Source organism: Corvus cornix, chromosome 7, assembly GCF_000738735.6.
Source record: "Corvus cornix cornix isolate S_Up_H32 chromosome 7, ASM73873v5, whole genome shotgun sequence".
Taxonomy (NCBI): Eukaryota; Metazoa; Chordata; class Aves; order Passeriformes; family Corvidae; genus Corvus; species Corvus cornix.
The window spans coordinates 5,800,541-5,820,807 of record NC_046337.1 but is presented as its reverse complement, the minus strand read 5'-3'; the positions used below and the strand labels follow the sequence as shown (position 1 = coordinate 5,820,807).

General features: G+C 41.4%; 1 protein-coding gene across 7 annotated transcripts in view; it reads left to right on the top strand.

The window, feature by feature from the left end:
• The window catches only part of THSD7B (thrombospondin type 1 domain containing 7B), a 299,357-nt gene that overhangs the window by 199,176 nt on the left and 79,914 nt on the right, over positions 1–20,267 (top strand). For all 7 annotated transcript variants that reach the window (XM_039555302.1, XM_039555304.1, XM_039555301.1 and 4 more), the window contains exons 14-15: positions 3,531–3,725; positions 7,821–8,084. In XM_039555302.1, the coding sequence (XP_039411236.1) occupies positions 3,531–3,725; positions 7,821–8,084 (459 nt within the window). The remainder of the gene's footprint in view (positions 1–3,530; positions 3,726–7,820; positions 8,085–20,267) is intronic.

Sequence of the window (20,267 nt, the reverse complement as noted above, 5' to 3'; positions counted from 1 at the left end):
ATGTAGTTACAGAATGTAGCTCCCATATGCTTCTGTGTGCCATATGCTGAGATGCTGGCACACAGACACGCTCCTGTGGGTGGGAATGCAAAGCCAGAAGACAGAGACTGTCACACTGAATATCCCCTTAGCAGTCCTTGCTCAGTCTCCTGGCGGGGCCCTGTAGCAGCAGAAAGGGAAATTTGCTCCCCAAGCTCTACATTTAACACTTGACTTATGCCTTGAAGCAAAGCAGTTGCCTCTGCAGCTATTTTCATTGCTCATATTAATCGCTGTGGTGCATTGGCACCTTCACAGGTGCATCCACACAGTCCGCTAAACAATTCCAGCCCTTCTCTGAAAAAAAGTTATTTTCCTTCAGCCTCTTAAACCTGGCTACCTTTCAGTTTAATTCATGATCTCATGTTTATCATTACAAGAGAAGGTGGTTTGGATTTTATTTTTTTTGTGACAGCAGTTTTCTTTTTATATCAACAGAACTGCATTAAAATGTCATCCCACAGTTTGGCCCCAAGTGTTTAATTCCGGTTTGGTGGGGTTGACTGGTGGTAATAAAAAAGAACAGTTCAAAAGGAAATCCTACATTTCCCCTCTTTGTGGGAATCAATATTATAACTTGAAAGCCTTTATCTGGCAGTGTCCTATTATTAGCTGTTTTATTCATATGTTTGTGTCCATTTTAAATGCTGCAGAGATGGTAGAAATCACACATTATGCCTAGAAGGGATTTATTACTCTGATTTTTTTTCTCAATGCATAAGGCTGCAAATGGACTGCATTTGCTCTCTTGGGGTCTCCCACTTGAAAAAACAAAAGAGATGTTGACATAACAGAAATGGCTTTGTGGTATGAGTTTATTTAAAACCATTGTGACAGAACTGAGGATTAAGGGGAAATATTTTTTATGCAGCATAAACCACATATGAGCCAAACCAATCAGTAGTTTGAAACCACCGAGGATAAATAATTTTACTTTCCTGAAGGTTCACTGAAAACAAATTTCTCTCATTCTCCTTCCAGAAGTGCCTATATATGAAAATATTTTTTCTCTTAGAAGTTAAAGCTAAGTAAACTGGGAAGTTTGCAGCAAGCAGAAACGAGGGAACCACTGGAGTGGGTCCATCATGCTGCTTTATGCCTGCCCCTTCCCAGTCTGTTAAAATGCCCTAATGGGTTTTTGCTTTATTATTTCATTTATTTTTTTCAGTTAATGCAGCTCACCTCAAGCAAGGTTTTAGGCATGTAGCAAGAATCACAGGAGATCCTCCTCCTCCCCTCCTTTAGGTGTTATGTCTCTTACTACACTATGCATTATATAGTCTTTTCAACTCCTGGTCTTCATTCTTAGACATATCCAATCTACTATATTGTTTGTTATTTTTGTTTAACTTTACTCATGTTTCCGTTGTCACTAATTTCTTTAAGCTCTATGATCTTCATCAAATATTTGCCCTGATTTCATATGTCCTTATAGATATACCCATCTCTTTAAGCATCCAGATAGGCTCAGGGACCTTGGTGAATTATTTGTATGCCTGCAGCTGTGGCGGTTTGTGCAGAAGATTGGGTGGTTAGATAATAACTGATCACAGCAATGGGACGTCTGGTTTAACATCCATACCTTGAACTTCCACCCCTTGTACTGCCATTGTTAATAAATGTCAGGAACGAAGTGTGCTCTTCTGCCAGCACCTAGTGAACATTGCAGCGGGGTGGTTTGCTCTGCAAGCACGGCTCCTGCTGCGTGGGGCTGGCAGTGGAGGATGGAGCTGCCAGCAGCTGTCGCGATGCTGAGGAGATGCTCTGCATCCCCTTCGCCAGACGTCACGTGGACACAGCTGTGTGGCCAAACCTGGGGTGTCCTTGCTGAAGGTAACGAGGCTACACAAACCTTGGGTATCTGAGTCTGTGGCTTGTTTAACCTTCCTGAGGAGGGCAATGACGCCGTGTCCCCGCACAGAGCCACGACCTCTGTCCTCGCCTCCTGTAACTGAGGAGGGCAGGGGCTCACAGTCTGACGGCTGGGGCTGGGAGCTGGGAAGGGTCATGGGATTGGAAGTGAAAGGCAAGGATCAGCAGTTTAGAGGTGGTTATTAATATGCTGATTTGCTGTCACTTGAGTCTAAAGAGACTTTTAACAATTGCTTGTCTTTTGCATGCTCTTCAAAATGCTGATTTTTTCCATAGAAATCTAATTGCATTTTAATAAGATGTTTTTTTTATTTCCAGGTGGTTGCCAACCAATTCCTTTCTCCCATACAGTACTGTAGTTAAAACCCAAAAAATCATGTGTATTTATGGCAGAGCTACATCCCAGTAAATCCTTTAACTGTAAGAAAACAGAGTTCTTTCCCCCTTTCTTTTCATGCACTCCTACTCACATTAAATGCTGGCAACAAGGAAAATATATGCATCCTCAAAAACCTGAATTATTTAGCAATTGTCATAAAATAATACCACAGGTTGTTAAAGTTCAATAGTAAAATCTGGATTAAATAATTTCATCCTCAGTAGCTTTATGATGCAATGTGTGGACTTGCCTGGAATCAGAGAGCCCGACATGACTAAACTCTTGTGGCCAAATTCAGTTCATTGCTGTCCCTGAGTTTATTACCTTAATCAAGTCATGACCTATCTTTGCTTTGTTTAACCTACACTGGAGGATATAAATAGCCTATAATCTTGGAGATTTTGTGAGAATTAATTATTATTAATGAAATGAAAGACTCCATGATGTGCAGGCTATTTTTATTTGATATAATTACTTACTATTAATTCACTGAATTTAGCAAGTTTTATCCTAGGCTTCCTGTGACTCATTTTTATACATTAAATACTTTTGTTCTCTGTCATAGCTATACAGTACCAATATTCACTGTGAAAAATTAATTATTAGTTCTAAAAAAGGACAACAGACAAAGTGGGGGAGTATAAGAGGTATCACAATATTTAGGGAGCTCAGTTTGGAGGGGCCAGACCTGGTATTTATACCCTGTTGCAAGAAGCATTTAGCTGTAGCATCTGCTCAGTCATTCCCTTAATCTGAAATATGGAAAAGATGATGGTTTTGGAGAAGGAAGCTTTCTTTAATGGTTTTTAGGGGCTTTTTTAACCACTTTGCAGCAGTTTCAATTCCATGAGTAGCAAGTGCATCACATCTTGTGAATCCTGGCCTCGACCAAGTATGTTTACTGGCACATGGCCACAGTGTTATGTGTTTTGTTGCTTGGTTGTACAATGTATCATTGGTTAAACTGTCCCCACAACCTTTAAAATGACTGCCTCCTTGCAAATACTGAATTTATATCATCATTTAGATAACACACTGGTCAAATAAGAATGTGTCTTCATGGTTTTGTGAAGCTTCCAGCACATCACTGAGTGACACATGAACCATGCCCTAAAACCAAATCAGCTTTATTCTGTTAATCCAGGAGAGTGAATCTCACACAGAGCAGCAGGACTGACTGCCAGGAGTGTAATACAATATATATATAAGAGTATAAAGCTTTGTGTCCCTTTGCTTGCAGCTGTGACGTGCCTGTCGGAGCAGGGCGGCTCTGCCGCCGTCGGTGACTGCGTGCAGTGGGCAGGGGCGATGCCAGCCCTTGTCCAGGAGTGCCTCATTCCCTGCAAGGATGACTGCACATTTACCCCCTGGTCTAAATTCACAGCGTGCTCCTCTGACTGTGACACAACCAGAAGCAGGAGGCGGTCGCTCACAGGTATAATCTTTTACAATATTTGTCTGATTGTGATAATGCCTCTGGGGTGTTGGCGGACTGATGCTGGCGTGGTGGGAACAGTTCCCATCCTCAGTTGGTTTTTGATCTGGTTCTGATCATTGCCAGCCTTACACACATTCCAGTACAAGAACAGAGCAGAAAAAGTGGAAAGGTGGTTTTAGACATAAACCAAATGAAACAGTGACCAGGCTTTGTGCCAGTTTATCTGACCTATTAATCTGGGAAGCATGCAGAAAATACATGTACAAGAGTGCAGATCAGTGTGATTTTCTGAAGGAAGTTTAAAACCGGGAGTTCTGTGCTCAGCAGTGTGCCCTAGTTCAACAGGGCAAATTAATACCATGAATAAAGAAAACCCATTATCATTAGAAAAGCTTTGTTTGATCTTTTATATGTATTCATTAAACTCACTGGTTCAAACCATTTGACGGAGCAGTCTCCTGTACTTGCTGTTGAGGTTTGTTGTGTTATTTGAATGCTGACCAAACTGAAAAGCTTTAAAACTCCTTAACGTGAATAGTTTGGAACTGCATGTTTTGCTGGGAGTTGCCTTCCCCCACATGTGGTTAAATCAAATAAAAATGAATTATACTGTTCTTAGAAGGTTTACAAGAAATTTGCTGTTATTGTTCTTCTCAACACTCACATCTTTTCATGTTTCTGTGTTGTGTTTGAGAGCTATGGTGTACCTGGCTTGAGTTTGCTCCTTTAATAGAGGTGGAACGTCAAAGATTTTGACTGTGGAGTAGAGAGCTAAAGCTGCTGTAAGAACATCTGCCAAGATAAAAGCTGGGATCTGAAGGGCAGCAAAATATGTTGGCCACCACTGCTCCTTCCTCCTAGACTCACTTGTCCTTGGCTGCATGGCTGTCTTCTTACTCTGTTACTGCTGGGATGTTCTCTGTGTTTTACTAACTAACAATTACAGCACACATTTATACTGGTTTCAAGCTGCCGTTCCTTAGAGTGGCTCATTAAAGGATAAAGATTTATCTTTTACATAAAAACCCAGTATTACACAATTCTCTGTAGTTTCTGGCAAAGGGCATATTCTAAAACATTCTCTATACCAATGCCTGTATGTTTATAGTTGGAGAAATCCTTGATCCCCAGCGAAATAACAGGTGCCTGATCTCACAAAAAATATTTAAAAATTAATGAATAATTACTTACAGGTAGTTTTAAACCTGATTTTTCTTCATGAACGTTGTGCAACTTAGAAAACAGTACAGCCCTAGCTATCCCCTTTCTTACTCTGTTCTATATCAGATGGAGATCTGTTCAAGTAAGTGGGCCAAAAATGGTTTGTAAAAACCAGGTTTTGCTGGTTTGTCTCCTCACCTGTGCTGCATTCGTGACTAACCACCACCAGTCTCTCCCTATCCGACCTTGCTGGGTACCATTCCTCCTGCCAGGATGGAGCTCACGGTCTCAGCCCGTGCCCAGTGAAGGTGTCCTGCAAAGCAAGTGGTGAACATGCACTGAGTGTCCCAGGTGGGGACATGACAATGCTCCAGAGAGCAGCAAGAGACAACCAAATCAGACACTGGGTTTGGTTTGGGCCCCTCTCAGAAGGGGAAGTCAGTGAGATTGGTGCCAACTTCTATTTTCATAAAAACTTCTTGAAAAACAGAGGTAGACAAAAGTCTGGAAAAAATCTCATCTGTTGAAACTCAGTCCAAAGATTTAAGGAAATTGCTATTTTCAAAAGTATTTTGTGATGTTAAAAGTGTCCTTTATCCATTTGCATTTCACCTCTCTCTGTGTATGAATTGTACCTATTGTTCATCACTGCGTGTGTCTCTGTCAAGTGAATGCTTTGGCTTCATTATAACAGTTCATTAATAATGTCATTTAGTGGAAATCTTCTAATTGTTTGCTAAGTATTTGCTTGCCCTCTACTCAATTTTTAATAGTATTATTCATTTTACTTTGTAATTCATTGACTCTACATATAAAATTAGTCATTACTTAAGTGAAAGACTTATTACAGAACATATGAAAATTCAAAGTCATGTTAATGAAAACACAGTTTTTAGGTGAGTTTTCAGTTAATTAATACAGTCAGTTAATTCACTGTATTATGGATACAAAGCACTTTCTGTATTTTTAATGTTTCCTATAATTTTTATGTACAGTATGTATTACCTGATAATATATATAATATTTGTTAGTATTCAGAGATGTAATTAAAAAAGAAATATGTAATTCAAAAAGAAAATACTATTTAATTGATGGGTTTATGCCCTCGAAAAAATTTGGAGATGGTATTTTTAGCAGTGATTTTTAAAGCAGTCTGTGAAGATGATAAAAATATCACTACCACTAATTCTAAATATATTTCTTTGTGAAGAGTATGGGATCAATGTCACTTTTCCCTCAAAATAGGGCTTTCATAGCAACTTCTTTTAGGGGGAAGATTGCAACAAAACAGATGGCAGGGCAAGTTGGAAAAAAAAGTCACATTAGTGTGAGATTATTAGCATCCTTACCTCAGACTGTTGTGCTTCGTGTCATGATGGCAAAACATGGGCAAATCCCAAATTCCCATGTTTACTAACACAATGCAGAACATAAAACTGAACATGCAGAGTTTGTGGCTCCTCATGGCTTGTCAAACAGAAAATGCTGGAAATGCCATTAGAGAACTCCCAGTCTATTTAAAGTTTCTTGAAAGACTTTCCTTGAAATATGGGGAGTTGTACCTGAATTTAAATATATACATAAAAGTGTAAACATAGATTTATCTACCAAACTGTAAAGATGCTGGCACTAATTGATTTCTTTGCATTTAACATCCCTTTGTGCTGGCAAATCCTACATTCCCCAGAAGTCTGGCAATACAATTTTGAAGGGTGATGATATTAAGGGTCTGCAGTCAGGGCCCTTTACTTTGGAGGTACATGGTTATATGTAAACAGATTTCAACAAGACCCAGCTTGTGTGTGGTGAAATGACTCTGGGTTCCAGACTTGAAAGGGGGTTGTTGAGTTACATAACTTATCTTTTGGTTTTAGTATCTTATTTGTGTGCAATAAAGAGAAAATATTTCTTTTGGGATCAAAGCTTTAAAAACCGTCTGCAGAAGTGTTTTTAGTGCATCCAAGGTCCCCAAGGAACATTTTGAGGATGGGATACAGATGCAGTTTGTTGCTGAAGATGAATTCTCCCTTCTGTGCAGATGCCAAATGCAAAAACATTCCTGAGCTCAGCCAGCATCAAGATTGTTCCACGGCACCTGTGCCAAGAAAAGCATTGATTTTTATCTTTAGAGGCTGTGTACCTACATTTGTTCCCTTGAGCAGCTGTGGAGATGCAGGGAACATGAGCTCTCTTTTTTGCATGATTTCTTCTTGCCCTGGGGACCCCTTCTCATGCCTTGAAGTCCTGCAGGAGAAGGGCATGGAGAGTGCAGTTGCAGAGAGCTGTACTATGGGTTTATTTGGATGCTGCTGCTTCCTAAATCTACGGAAAGAGCCTTCTTCTAAAACCTGTTGAGGGAACAGAGCAAAGGAAAACATAAAAGCAAATACAACCATTGAAATTCTTTCCAGCCCTAATAATTTACTGAGGATTATCTTCTTCTGTTTTCTTCAAAGCACTGTTTGTGTGCACAGCACATCTCTAACTAATTTGTAAAGAAATCTCAAAGAAGTTGTAGCTAATGTAGAGTCCTCTGGAAGTTGTCTTGGCAACCACTGATTGTGAACAAATAGAGACAAAACAATCAACTTATTTTCATCAGATAATTAGAGGAAAATGATATTATATGAAATTACAAAGCGGTTTCTGGGCAGACCATTCCTAGAGTAAGACTTTGTATTTTACTCCTTGATCTACCCATCAGAACAGTATTTCCAAGTTCTCTGGTTGCCCCTGGAGATCACTGCATTGTCCTTGCACACCAGAGCACTGGCAGCAGCTAATAGATGCTTCAGAAACATCCCTGAATATTAACATTCAGATTGTCTTGGTTCTAATGTGTTGAATTAATGCAAGTATAAATAATGTGACGTGTTGTTATCAAGAGGAGCAGATGTTGAGCTAACGCGCCGATTTCTGTGCTTGGAACAGGGCGAAGCAGAAAGCGAGACAAATGCCAGAACACTGAAGTTTATCCTCAAGTTGAAACAGAGCCGTGCCCCTGCGAGGTGTTCACCTCCCAGCCCCATGGAAATTGGTCTGACTGCATTATCAGAGGGCGTCCATCGGAGCTGCAGCCGGGAATGCCATCCCAGGGAGTGGCCAGGGAGTGTGGCGAGGGCGTGCGGCTACGAGCCATCGCCTGCTATGACAGGACCGGCAGACTGGTGGAGCCATCTCGCTGTAGCAGTTCGGGTAAGGAGATGTAAAACAGCCCACAGCACATGTGAATTGCACTCCATGGCTCGCTGTGGAGCTTATCTGAGGTGTGCGCTTGATGGAATAGCTCTCACAAGTTTGCCGTGGGTGTTGAACATTGTTCTTTGAATATCTTCTTATTGCTCTTTAATGCTGAGGTTTTCCTCAGTGTAAGGCTCTGCTGGCATTTCTGCAATGGAAATGAAGCACAAGAGGGCTAAAGTTGGCTACGCTGCCAGAATACCAGAGGCATTTCTTTTATTTCCCTGAAAATCCCATGAAAGTATAAGCTTTGGAGGAGGTATATTTATTTCAATCAGCATTTTGTTTGAAGATATCTCCTACTTCTGCTTTCACTTGTCCAGAAGTTTTTATTCCCTTTTACTAAGTTTGGAAGTTTGCATTGTTGTTATCAATGAAGGAATTCGGAATTTTCTAGAGATAATTATATTTAATTACAAAATCCCAGTGCTGTCACCTCCTGTCCCTCATGCCATGCACACACGGCTTCAAGAGCCAGTGGCCTCCTCCTTGCAATTATCTGCCAGTGTTAAGCTCAAACTCATGGAGTATATTTTCATGTCACTGCTTGCTGGGGTGCTGTCACCTGTATTTCATGTATAATCTAGTAGCCTGTATCAAACAGAAAGAGGGCAGAATTAAATGCAGAGCAAGCGGGAAATTCCATTCCGTTTGGATATTTTCTCCTAGTTTCCATGATATGCAGTTCATTGCAGTCATAGAATGGTTTGGGTTGGAAGTGACCTTAAATATCATCTCATTTCAGCCCCCTTCCACTATCCCAGGTTGCTCCAAGCCCCGTCCAACCTGGCCTTGAACACTTCCAGGGATGGGGCAGCTTCTCTGTGCAACCTGTGCTAGTGCTTCACCACTCTCAGTCAAGAATTTCTTCCTGATATCTAATCTAACCCTGCCCTCTGTGCATTTGAAGCCATTCCCCCTTGTCCTATCACTTACCACAGACATAAGCCTTTATTTTAGGAACCAGTTCTGTACCTGTCCTACCCCCAAACCACTGCTGCTCTCTGACTTACAGTCGAAAGGCTTGGGACACCACAGAGCAGGATGTGAGCTGATGAGCTGTGTGATGGGAGGGGGAGAAACGATGTCTCAGGAGGAGATTAAGTAATAGAGTGGGCACTACGAATGTTCCTGAGGGTGTAAGGGAGCAGAGAAATCAGCTCTCTTGGGGGGTCTTCATGATGGGGATCAGCAGCCTGAGCTGCATGTAATAAAAGGAAAAAACCTGCACCCTAATGAAGTGATTCCCTCCTGGAATAAGTTCCTCTTGCAGCTGTTGGTGGCTGTTCCAGCTGGCTGCATGGGTTCATAAAGCAGCTTTCCACGGTTTGTGTTTCAACAATGTGCTTTTGTACCAATTGATTATGCCTCTGTGGCCCATGAAGGAGGAGTAGTATACCTTTCCCCCACATTACCTTTTCTTCTGCAAAAAGGGAGCTGCTGGGTTTTGGAAGGTAGGCTTGCCTGTGGCATGACTTGCTCTTTTGAGAAACTCAGTTTTTTTATCACTATTAAAAAGGGGAGGCTGTCTATGCGTGGGGCTTTTCTAAATAACCTTGCAGCCTGTTTTCTGCCAGTGATATTTATGTGGCATTTTTAATGGTCTGGCTTCTCTTAGGGAGGTAGTAGGGAGTGGTAGCTCTAGGGGGTTATTGTTGGCTTTCTTGTCTTGAGCTTTTTATGTGAGCAGAAATGATTGTGACACTGCCCTGGCACAGGGCCCACGTCAGAGGCAGAGGGGTGGTCAGTGACTTTGGGCATAAGGGACTAAAAATGGGCAGAAGCTCCATAGGCTGCACTTCCATCACCTGGGGCCTGCCTTCCAAGGTTACATGAAGACAAGTCTGATATTTATGGTCTCTGGAGCTGGGAACTTTCAAAATGCACTTCTGAACACCTTATTGAATTAGTGATAGAAACAAATCATTATCCAATTAATAATTAGCAGAATGCTTTTCAACCATAATGGAGAAGAGCAATTTACAGAAGCATGCAGAATTGCTAAGCCCTGAGAAATTACTCATGATAGTGGTTTTTTTTAAGCAGCTCAGTTTGTCTGGCTCACAGTTAGTATCAAGTGACCTTTTAACATTTGCTAGCTGGCCATGATTATGGCTAATTAATCCATTGTCTTGTATATTGAATGCCAATCACTGTGATATCTGGGCATTGTTCTTGCTTTATGAGGTGGGGATAAGCAGATTCCTCTTTTACTCCTTTCAGGTCTTTGGACTTCTCTTTGTTGCCTACTCTTTTCCTTCTGCAGGACAGTGCTTTTCCTTCCTTTCCCTTGAGCCAGAACAGAAGTGAGAAGTTGTAAGGCTTAGACCTCAGTTCTTTGGTGGGTCCTTTTGAAGAACTACAAAATGTAGAAAGAGAGATGTAAGGATGTAAATTGTGCCTCTAGAGTAGGAGTAAATTTGTCCCAGATTTGATAATGTCCTGAGTACACAATGGTGTAGAACAGAATAGGTCAGTTTGTAGTTTTTCTGGAGGGCAAATTCTGGGCTTTTGCCTTCTTGCTGCAGTGATTTTCATTTTCCTTGTGAACTTAGACTTGAGTAGGGTTTATTTCATTGGTCAATGTGACCTGTTATGTGAGTGCATCAAAGTTGTCAAGTGAATGTACTGTGAGTTTGAGTCTGGTGTGGAAATAAACTGCTCAGAAGGGTTCAGGGTCTGAGGCCCTGCTCTTACGCTGACTTTTCTGAGTGATTCTGCATTTGCAACTTGGGGGGCGAGAGGGGAACCTAACTAAAAACCCAATTCAGTCTGTTCATCTGTGTTTCCTAGCAGTCTAGACTCCAGCTGTCCTGAGCCTATTATCTGCTGGAAATCAGTATTTTCTCCCCAGTGGTGTAGTTACCACATGCAGAGTATCCCAAGGTCCAGAAACAGTGAAGACAGATTTTGGAAATTCTCTGTCAACTTCCCTGTGGTCTGCAGCTTCTTCTGGCAGGATCTGAGACCTGGGCTGTGGGGAGGGACCTCTGGCTTGACCCACCAGAGCTGAGAAAGACTGGTGTCAACACTTTGGGTCAGCTGAAGTCAGCACACTGGTCACAACTGACTGATTTACCCACCCTCACTGCTATTAATTATGTTTTTGCTCATGATCATTAGATATGAGAAGCTTAAAAATACAAATCACAGGCTTTTCTGAATTTTATTCCTTTCTATAACTAATATTTTCTCCAGGAAAAAAGTACACTTCCATTTTTTTTTCATGGCTGGCTTTTATGATAAACTGCTTTATTTTGGTAGTGTCACCTTTTTCCTTGATCACCCATTTAATAAGCTTGAGAAGTGAGTGATCTGCATTTTCCAGTTGAGGTGGTGATTTTCTCCCAGATTTGGTTCACCATTGTTTTTCTTCCTTTAATTTGGAAATGCACTTATGAAATCATGGATAGAGGTAACTATCTCTAACTACATTACAAAATTTGGTAGTTTGCCTAATTCCACTTCCTATCAGAAGACTGCTTATATTGTGTTGAGCTCACTGCTGGTCCAGAGGGTCTCCATCTTCCAACTGGTGTCTGGAGCATCCTCTTTGGCCATGAAATTGTCCTTTTAATTGCAGTTCATCCGCTTCTCAATCTGTCATCTGAGCTGCTCATGCTATTTTTGAATTTCCATCTCCTTTGTTTTGAATGATTTCCCGTCATCCCTGTGCTTCTCTTTCTTGTGTGCGATGCCAACAGGGTTTTTTTTAATCTTAGAGGAACATAGGGTGCCTCATCTGTTCCAAATCAAAGGCTGGAGACTTCTGTGCTCTTGCATGGAGGTTCTGCTTTTGATCCGACGGGCGATTTATGGAAAGCAGGAATTTATGAAGAGTGCTTATCCTATTCAAGTTCTGCTGTGCTCACAACAACAGGAACCTGGAGGGAAAAGACACAACAGACACATAGATCCTGGTTTTAAATCACAGAGTGGTTAGCTGCGACCTGCACTCACCTTAAAAAGCTTTAATTATCTCTGAATTTATGAAGGGCACAGCAGGAATGCTCAAATACCTCCTTGCTTTCAACACTGCAGTGTCTCCTTGGATGTGCTCCAGTTGCTGGTGGTCAAACCCATCCTAAAATGAAAATACTGGGATTGACATCCCCCATTTTAGGAGAAAATGAGCTGTTTTCAGGTAGTTTTTAATCCCTAGATTTGAATAAGCATTCTGCAGATTTATATTTGTATAGCTCAAAACGCCATAAGCAGAGCCTAATAGATTAAAAGAATGTGAGTCTATCCTGGCCTGAAAGCAAACTTGCTGCTCCTACAAGGTAGCAATTTTGGGGGAAAAATTTAAAAAAGAAAAGGTTAAAAATGCAACATTGATTAGATGCCTGTTTATTTTTGGAAGTGTATCAATTGTAGTAATTACTGTGGCATACATTTTTCCACATCTAGTAAATTTTATTTTGAAGAGTGAAATTGTAGAAATCCCTGATTTTGAAGATCTTCAGAAACAGAAACTTTTCTGAGCAGACGTTTCCCCGTGTTTTTGAAAATATTCCAAAGTTTAATTTCATTCTTAGTTTGAGTGACATTTTATATTGAAATTTCATTTTTCAGTACAACCTGTTAATTTCAGAACCCAGCTAGGCTCTCTGTAATCACTTCCCAGAGATAACAAAGACATCCCTGTTTTATCAACACTGCAGCACAAATCCAAAACACAGCCCCATAGCAGAAGCTGTGAGGAAAATTAACTCTAGCCCAGCCAAAACCAGCATAGTCTCCCTCTGTGGCCTTTTTATTACATGGCTGGATTTTAATAACGGCTGTATTACTACTAGAAAGCTTTTCAAAGACTGCTCGAGGAAGAAGTTTCAGCTAAAAATTCACCTTATTTTCTGCCTATCACATCCCCTGGCGTGGGAATTAAGGCTGGATCACAGGACTGACTGTCCTGCCCTCGAGTCCCCACTTCAGGACTCTTCAAAGCCATTGCCACCTTTGACTGTTTTCTGCTCTCTCACAGCTAAATAGCTTCTAAATTTAGCTCTGAAATCCTGGCTGGGTTCTCCTCTGGACTCTCTCCGACATTCCTACATGTCTCCTTGGGTGTGTGGTGACACTTTTATTACAGCTGTGGCTGCCAGGGGAGCTGTAACACAGACACAGAGCCTGGGAAGGACCTGCCCTCCATTTCTTGTTTGACCACAGGATTTTTACATATTGCTCCCATAACAGTGCTCAAAGAATGTTGATTTATTCCCTATCTTTCCCTTTGTTTGTTTTTTTTTCCCCCAAAATCTGTTCACCATAAGAAAATTTGGCCACGGTTCTTCCTTTATGGATGTTAAAAGACTTATCAAATGAAATTGGATCACAGGACAACTGTTCAGACATTGAGTTCTCTGTGTTTTCCTGGCAACAGAATCAAAGATAAACAGCCATCAAAAAAGCTATTTCTGAATGGGTCAAACTAGCTATCAAAGAAGCTTATTTAAAGCAAGGTAAGACTTCCCCTGAGGCATTAGTACACAGAAATGCACATTCTTCTAGGTCTTTATCTTCCTTCAGAAAGGAAGCATGCTTCTTAAGAAAAAACATTTAGAGACTTGGCTTTTGGAGCAGCATCCTCTGTAAGTGCTGCATTTAGTCAGAGTGATGTCTGCTGTTACTTCCTTGGCTCTAAATACACATCTTTATTGCTTATCTTCTTGCCCAAATTTCTTTTATGCTTTTTGCTGCATTCCATAAAATGACCCCTTTGAAGAGGTGGCAGTACCAGATTTTATGAAGGAATGGCTTTTTGCTGACCTCAAACAGACTTTCTCATGTTTGACATTCACCGTCAGCTACCTCTTGCTGGACCACCTCTGCCCACCCTTGCTCATGTCCATCCCTTTTGTTTCTATTATTAGGCTCAGTTAGGGTTTTTTTTTAGTTTTTTACAGATTGATTAAAGTTCTTCTATGGGTCTCAGGAATGTTTTTAGTGTAGAAATTGTGACTCAGTGTAGAAATAGTCTATGGGAGCTTTAGGAGAGCTGTGATAGCAGGTTAATGCACTGGGTGATCTCCTGCCCCGATTTCTGCAGCAGGCTATGGAAAGAGAATTTCCTTGAAATGTGGCCCGTCTCTTCGGCCTTAATAACACATTTGTCACAAATACAGCCTGTTACGAGGCAAGGCTCTAATAAAATGTTACCATACAAAGACAGACTTAGAATTAACATTTTTCTCTCCCTACGTGTCATTCCATTTAATATTCTATATTGGAAATATGAAGAAATACCCTTTTAACCTAATCCTGTTCATGGATTAGTATTCTAGTCCTAAGACCTCTGTGCTTTTACTGCTCATGGAGAGCTTCATGATCCCTCTGAGATGTGTGGCTGAACTGGGAAGTGACATGTGGTGGTAGTTCACAGGATTCCTGTCATGTCTTCCGTGGGGTTTTTGCAGCATTTTTTAATCTGTTTGCCTTTCGTATGGCTCTGATGAGCAGGACTTTCAAGCAAATAAATGGATGACAAATCATTTTTGAGTGAAGAGTGACAATTCTTTACCACTGTTGAGGAGCCCTGTGGCAGCTAGACATAGTAGGTGTTGTAGTGGAGTTCAGTGAGCATTAAAGGGTTTAATGTCTGATGTATTCTGAAGATTTTCAGAAGCAACTTAATTAAACTTAAACTTCGGCTCGGTCTACTCTAAGGATTATCCCAGTGATACTGACGAGTAGTTGAGAATTTATCCTACCTTCGTCTGTTCCTGGGCCTGAAATACACTTTAATCTCTGTCCTCCAAGGTTTGCAAATGAGGATGGTGTAAATTAAATTACTGAGAGCCTGGTTTGCAAATCTTCTAATATCCCTCACTACAGACAGAGATTCCCACTGTGAAATCTTGGCTCTCATTTGTATTTGGTAACATGGGGGAGTGACCACTAAAAATAATGTTGTTTAACAGGATTATGTTGCCTTCTGCTTCTGAATCCACTGAAGTCCTCCAGCACAGGAGATTGAACTACACAACCAGAGAGCTCAAAGTCACACTGCAAAATGGAAACAAAAGTCTATCAGAAATTCAGTACATCAATACTCTGTGCTGGGGCCTGCTTGTGTCACAGAAACGTCCTGTTTCCCTCTCAAGGTTTTCCATCATCTAAATGAGTCGCTGCTCGCCCTGTGCCTGAGCTGTGCAAAACCAGGACTGTTCCCTTTCTTAAAATCGTGTTTTCGTCAGATGTTTTTTATAGTACAGCTTTATTTAAGGTCAGATGCTTCTGCAGCAAGGTGACCTCAAATAGGTGGAGTGAAACTCCTTATGCAAGCAGATGGGACCTGGCAGCAGCTACCTGGATTTTGGGAAAGCACTCAGGGATCTTCCTGGTGGTGGTAATGGTTAGTGGCATCCTTAAAACAGCACCTGTATAATTAAAGTGTGCAGTTGGGCTTCTCATTTAGTGTCAATGGGAGAAGGAATTGAGGCAGAGTATTGATTTAAGTGTATTGATTTGGGGGGGTCACTGTGTTGCTCGCCTCCTGTGGCAGGGAGGGGTCACTGTGTCATTCACCTCCTGTGACGTTGGGGAGAGGGCTGTGGAGGTCATTGCTGGCTCACAACCTTCCACTGCCTTTCCAGTGCCTGTGTGACCTGCTCGTGAACACAAGCCCTTACACTGGGTAAAACCCCTCGAGTTTGTAAATTAAAGAGCTAGGAATGCACATTTAAAGAAAAAAAAAAAATCATGTTGCTGTGAGCCCTCTTGATAATACTAATTGCACACTGATCTAATTAGTGTTCCTGTGTTCTGCAGAGTCATCTGGTGGTTTATTTTGTCTGAAATAAAAGCAATATTGTAATGCAGAATACATCCTAATTATCGGGATGCAGGGAGATGCATCAGCGAGTCCCATTCTGTCAAATGAAAACCATCACGTTGTTGTCCAAGACAAGTTGTCTAAATGAGGCTTGCCTGTGTCTTGGGGTCACAGCTTGGCAGCAGAAATGAGGTGGCATATTGTGGTGACAGTGCCCAATGTCATGGCTTCAGAAACTGGCAGAAAGATGCTCTCCACAGAGGGCCCCAAACTCTGAAATTGAGTTTCTTAGTGTGCTACAGCAGAACCTGAAACCATTGACCTTCAGGACACATAATGATTTACTGAGGGGGGTAGATACTTTCAGTGACATTTGGCAGCAGCTTTCTCCCAGTGATGGACCCTTGGCTCTGGAAGATGCTTCCTGCCTGGTCCAAATTGCCCAAGTCTGTATCGATCTTCAGAGCACTCTGCAGTGCACATCTATTTTCAGAGCTGCTGTGCCATCAGGCCTCTGAGAGAAGCCGGGTGTAGGAGGAAAGGGAATTTGGTGGGCAGTTTGTGTTTAGGCTTTAAAAAGAGTCTTGTTTTTTTGAAAAAATATAATGATAATAAAAAATAAACAGTCTCAGGTTTGTTTTAAAAACATGCTTTTGTACTATGAATTGAGTAGCCTGAAAAATATGTATGGTAAACAATCCATAATAAAGTACAATGGGCTGAGTTTCTTTTCTGATCTATAGAGGATTCCATCTCTGCTAAGAAAAAAAAAACTACTCAGTTTTGTTCAAAGAAAGCAGATGATTTTCCCAGTGGCAGAGTGATAAGCAAAGTATACAGAAGAACACAGCTGAGCTATTCCCCTAACTGCTGTTGATCCCAGTGGATGGTTTTTTATTTGAGTAAGGACTTTGTTAAGATGTCAGGGCTGCCAAGCAGCCGGCCCAGTCCTTCACCTGGGAAAAGGGAGCATCATTCCCACAGTTGGTTTTGGAGCCTGGACAGATTTGTGCAGTGGATTTCTGCCCTCCAGCATCACATGTTCCCTGTGAGATGAATGTACACTGTGAAGTCCTATTTATTTGCTCTGTTTATTTGTACGCAGAAGGCAGCAGACAAAGCTCCTTCTCCGGAAGAGTTCTCAGCTTGTTCTGCAATCTGTTACAAGGAAAGTGCTAATTAATGGAGATTTCCTTATTGAGTTAAAAGATTAAATATATCAACCACCAGGGCTTGTATCTAACACCAAGCGTATGCTTGCAAGTTCTTTAAGGAAGAAAACTGTAATGCAAAATCAAAAGAAATTAGAAATCATAATGCAAAGTCAGCATCAACCCAACTGCCTCCTCGGGATTTAAAGAGACTCTGAAATTGAGCAATAAAACCATCCTTTGGATGAATTTCAATAACAATAATGTTGAGTTAAACTTACCAGCCTTTTTTACAAGTCCTCTCTGGTCTATTTAGAATCTCTAATCAGTCTGCTACGAGATAACGTGAGCGGGTGCATCTTTTGTTGAGCGAGTGGGAATAAATTCGCTAAGGGTCCATTATTTGAGCCTTGCAAAATATTTGATGTGGAAGTTATTTTTGCTAGTGGCTGTGCATTTACTGAATGTATTCATTAGATTATCTCCTAAATTTCTCAGCAAACTAATAATGCATAAAATCTCTCAAATCCTTGTGTACTATAAAAAAAGAAGATTAAACATTTGTTCTGTGGCAAGATTAAATCCTTTCTGGCTGCAACTCAAGTTTTTAGCAACATAAGTCTCCCAGACTTACTATGCTTAGTTCCCTTCAGTTAATAATTTTCTCCCTTGAGGCAGGATTTAGATTTTGAACAGGGATTTTTTGGGATGAGGTGCTTCTCTTGCAGCTGACAAGCTTCTGGAGCCTTTGGTTGTGCCACGTGGCCCATGGCCAGTGGCTGCCTTACTCTTGGCACTGGGAAAGCCTCAGCCGTAGAACATGGTCAGCTGGTGGAGTTAAGTCTCTGAGCTGCAGTCTGTGCTCCATGCTGAGTGTTAACCTGAGGTAAAGCAAGAGGTTTGCCTTTCAGGAGATCCCAAAGCTTCAGCTGAGCAGAATTTGGCCCACCAAATGCTGTGTCCCTTATAAAGTCTTTAGCTATTAGATTTTTAGCACTGCTTGGATTTACTGATGCTATTTTGTGATATTTCACAGTCAGTAACCAAGTGAATGTAAATATTAATTGCAAAATGAATCCATTTTTTCCCCCTCTACCTTTGGTCTGTGTAATTAGAAGCATTTCTCCTGTGTCACTGTCCACTCTGCTGCTCCCTAGTTTGTTACAGGGTGATCTCTCCTGTCCCACAGACTCCTAGGGAAATTAGCAGTGTTATTGCCGGTGGCAGCTGTGGTGATGCACAGAATTGTCCCTCTCACAGTAATGACCTTGAGTTTTATGAAGCACCTCAAGGTTTACTAACAAGGGTAGAACTGCTGCAAGTTTCTTAATTGAAACCATGAAATATGTTAGAGAGGATACAAATGAGTTTAAAGCCAATTCAATTAGAGGGGCATCTGTTTCCAAAGCTGCTGGAGAAATGTTTATTTTCGCATCACTTTTAAGCCAGCCTCTTGGAATGCTGCTGGCACTGTTGTTTAACGCTGTGTGCAGACCTCACACCCGCAGCAAATTTATCTTTTGGAAGTGCAACAATCAGGTGGAAGCGTGTCTGATGTTTGCTTGTAAACCTAGAGATGTCCTGCTTCTCCCAGCACAGCCCCATGTGGCATCACTGACATCCCCCAGCCCATCACCCAGCTGCCTCCTCTTGCCTTGGCTCTGCTGGGTGGCACAGCAAAAATGGGACAATAATAGCTTTTGCACCATGTATTTGTGCCTCTCTGATACTGGCACAGGTTGCCCAGAGAAGCTGTGACTGCCCCATCTCTGGAAGTGTCCAGAGCCAGGCTGGACGGGGCTTGGAGCAGCCTGGGATAGCAGAAGATGACCCTGCCCATGGCAGGGGGTTGGAATGAGATGATCTTTAAGGTCCCTTCCCAGTCAAGCCATTGTGATTCCATGACACCCAGCAGACCATGGTCCTCACTTTACCCACCTGCTGTTGCTTTGCCTCTGGGCTGCACAGGAGAATTGAGGTGAGCCATGGATACTACGTTGTGTGTCTGAGCCTTCCCATGACCTCCTGTGTGATCTGTGGGTGCTCTGTTTGTTAGAGACACTTTAGAAGAGGGACTCCATTTGTGCCTTGTTGAGCAACAAGCACATTGTTCTTAATGAATAAATCATAGTAAAATGAGCTGTGCAGCCTAGGTAAATGCATCTGTTCATCCCATTATGTTGACAGTGTCTCTGTAGAAAAACAATAGCACTTATACATAGAAAAGGCTTATTTGCTCATCCAGATCAATTTTTCCTGCCAATTCCCAGTAGCATGTTTCAAAGTGCCCACTTAAATAACCCGGTTCTTGTCACTACCTCCTGTGACATCTGTGTGTGCAGCTCCAGCTCTGTGGTGTTTGGGAGCCTGCTGTTGGTTCAGGTAGGACAGAGGCTCTCATCTGCTTTGTCTGAATTAAATGAGCTTTATTTTAACAGTGTTTGAGATTTTGAAGAATAATAATAGTAATAATAATAAAAACAAAGGAGGTTAAAGGAAGCTTCAAGAAATAATCTAAGAACACATGGAAAGTAGGCTGAATAGGGTTGGGGAGCACAGAACATCTTTTTCTGTAGAAGGTTTTGGAAACTTAACAATTCTTTGGTACCAGGTTTTGCAGAGGGGAGAAAAAGGGGGGATGTGATGGATATGTGAGAAATTTAACGATGACACTGGCAAAACCAGCTGTGTAAACTCAGCCTTGACTTGGTCCCCCAAGCTGAGCAACAGTAGCTCAAAAATGTTATTTCCTTTATTAATATTCTGTTACAGTAAGAATGTTGCTCTTGATAGTAGCCTGAATGTAGAATTCTTTATTAATGGATTGTTTTAATAGCATATTGCCCTTGGGGTTTTTTGTTTGTTTAGTATTGTACATCACACCAAAGCTACAAGTTTTCTAGGGATGCCAAAACTAGGATTATTGTGGGTCTTTTTAGTCCCCTGACAACAGCAAGTCATTGCTTGGGTCCTACAGAAAAATAAAATATCCTGGTCTCACAGGAATGGATGAGCTGAGCACAATGTTATTTACTGCTTATCATAAAAAGATAGCCATAAAGTCGTTCTCTGTCTGAGCAGAGGGTGCATCACAGGAACATTTTTGGAGAATTTTGTTTGAATGAAATTTTTGCTCCATGAGTATCTCAGCATAGGATTAACTTTAAGTGATTGGTAGAAGAGAAATGGCAGCCTATGAGAAGAGCTGGAAGC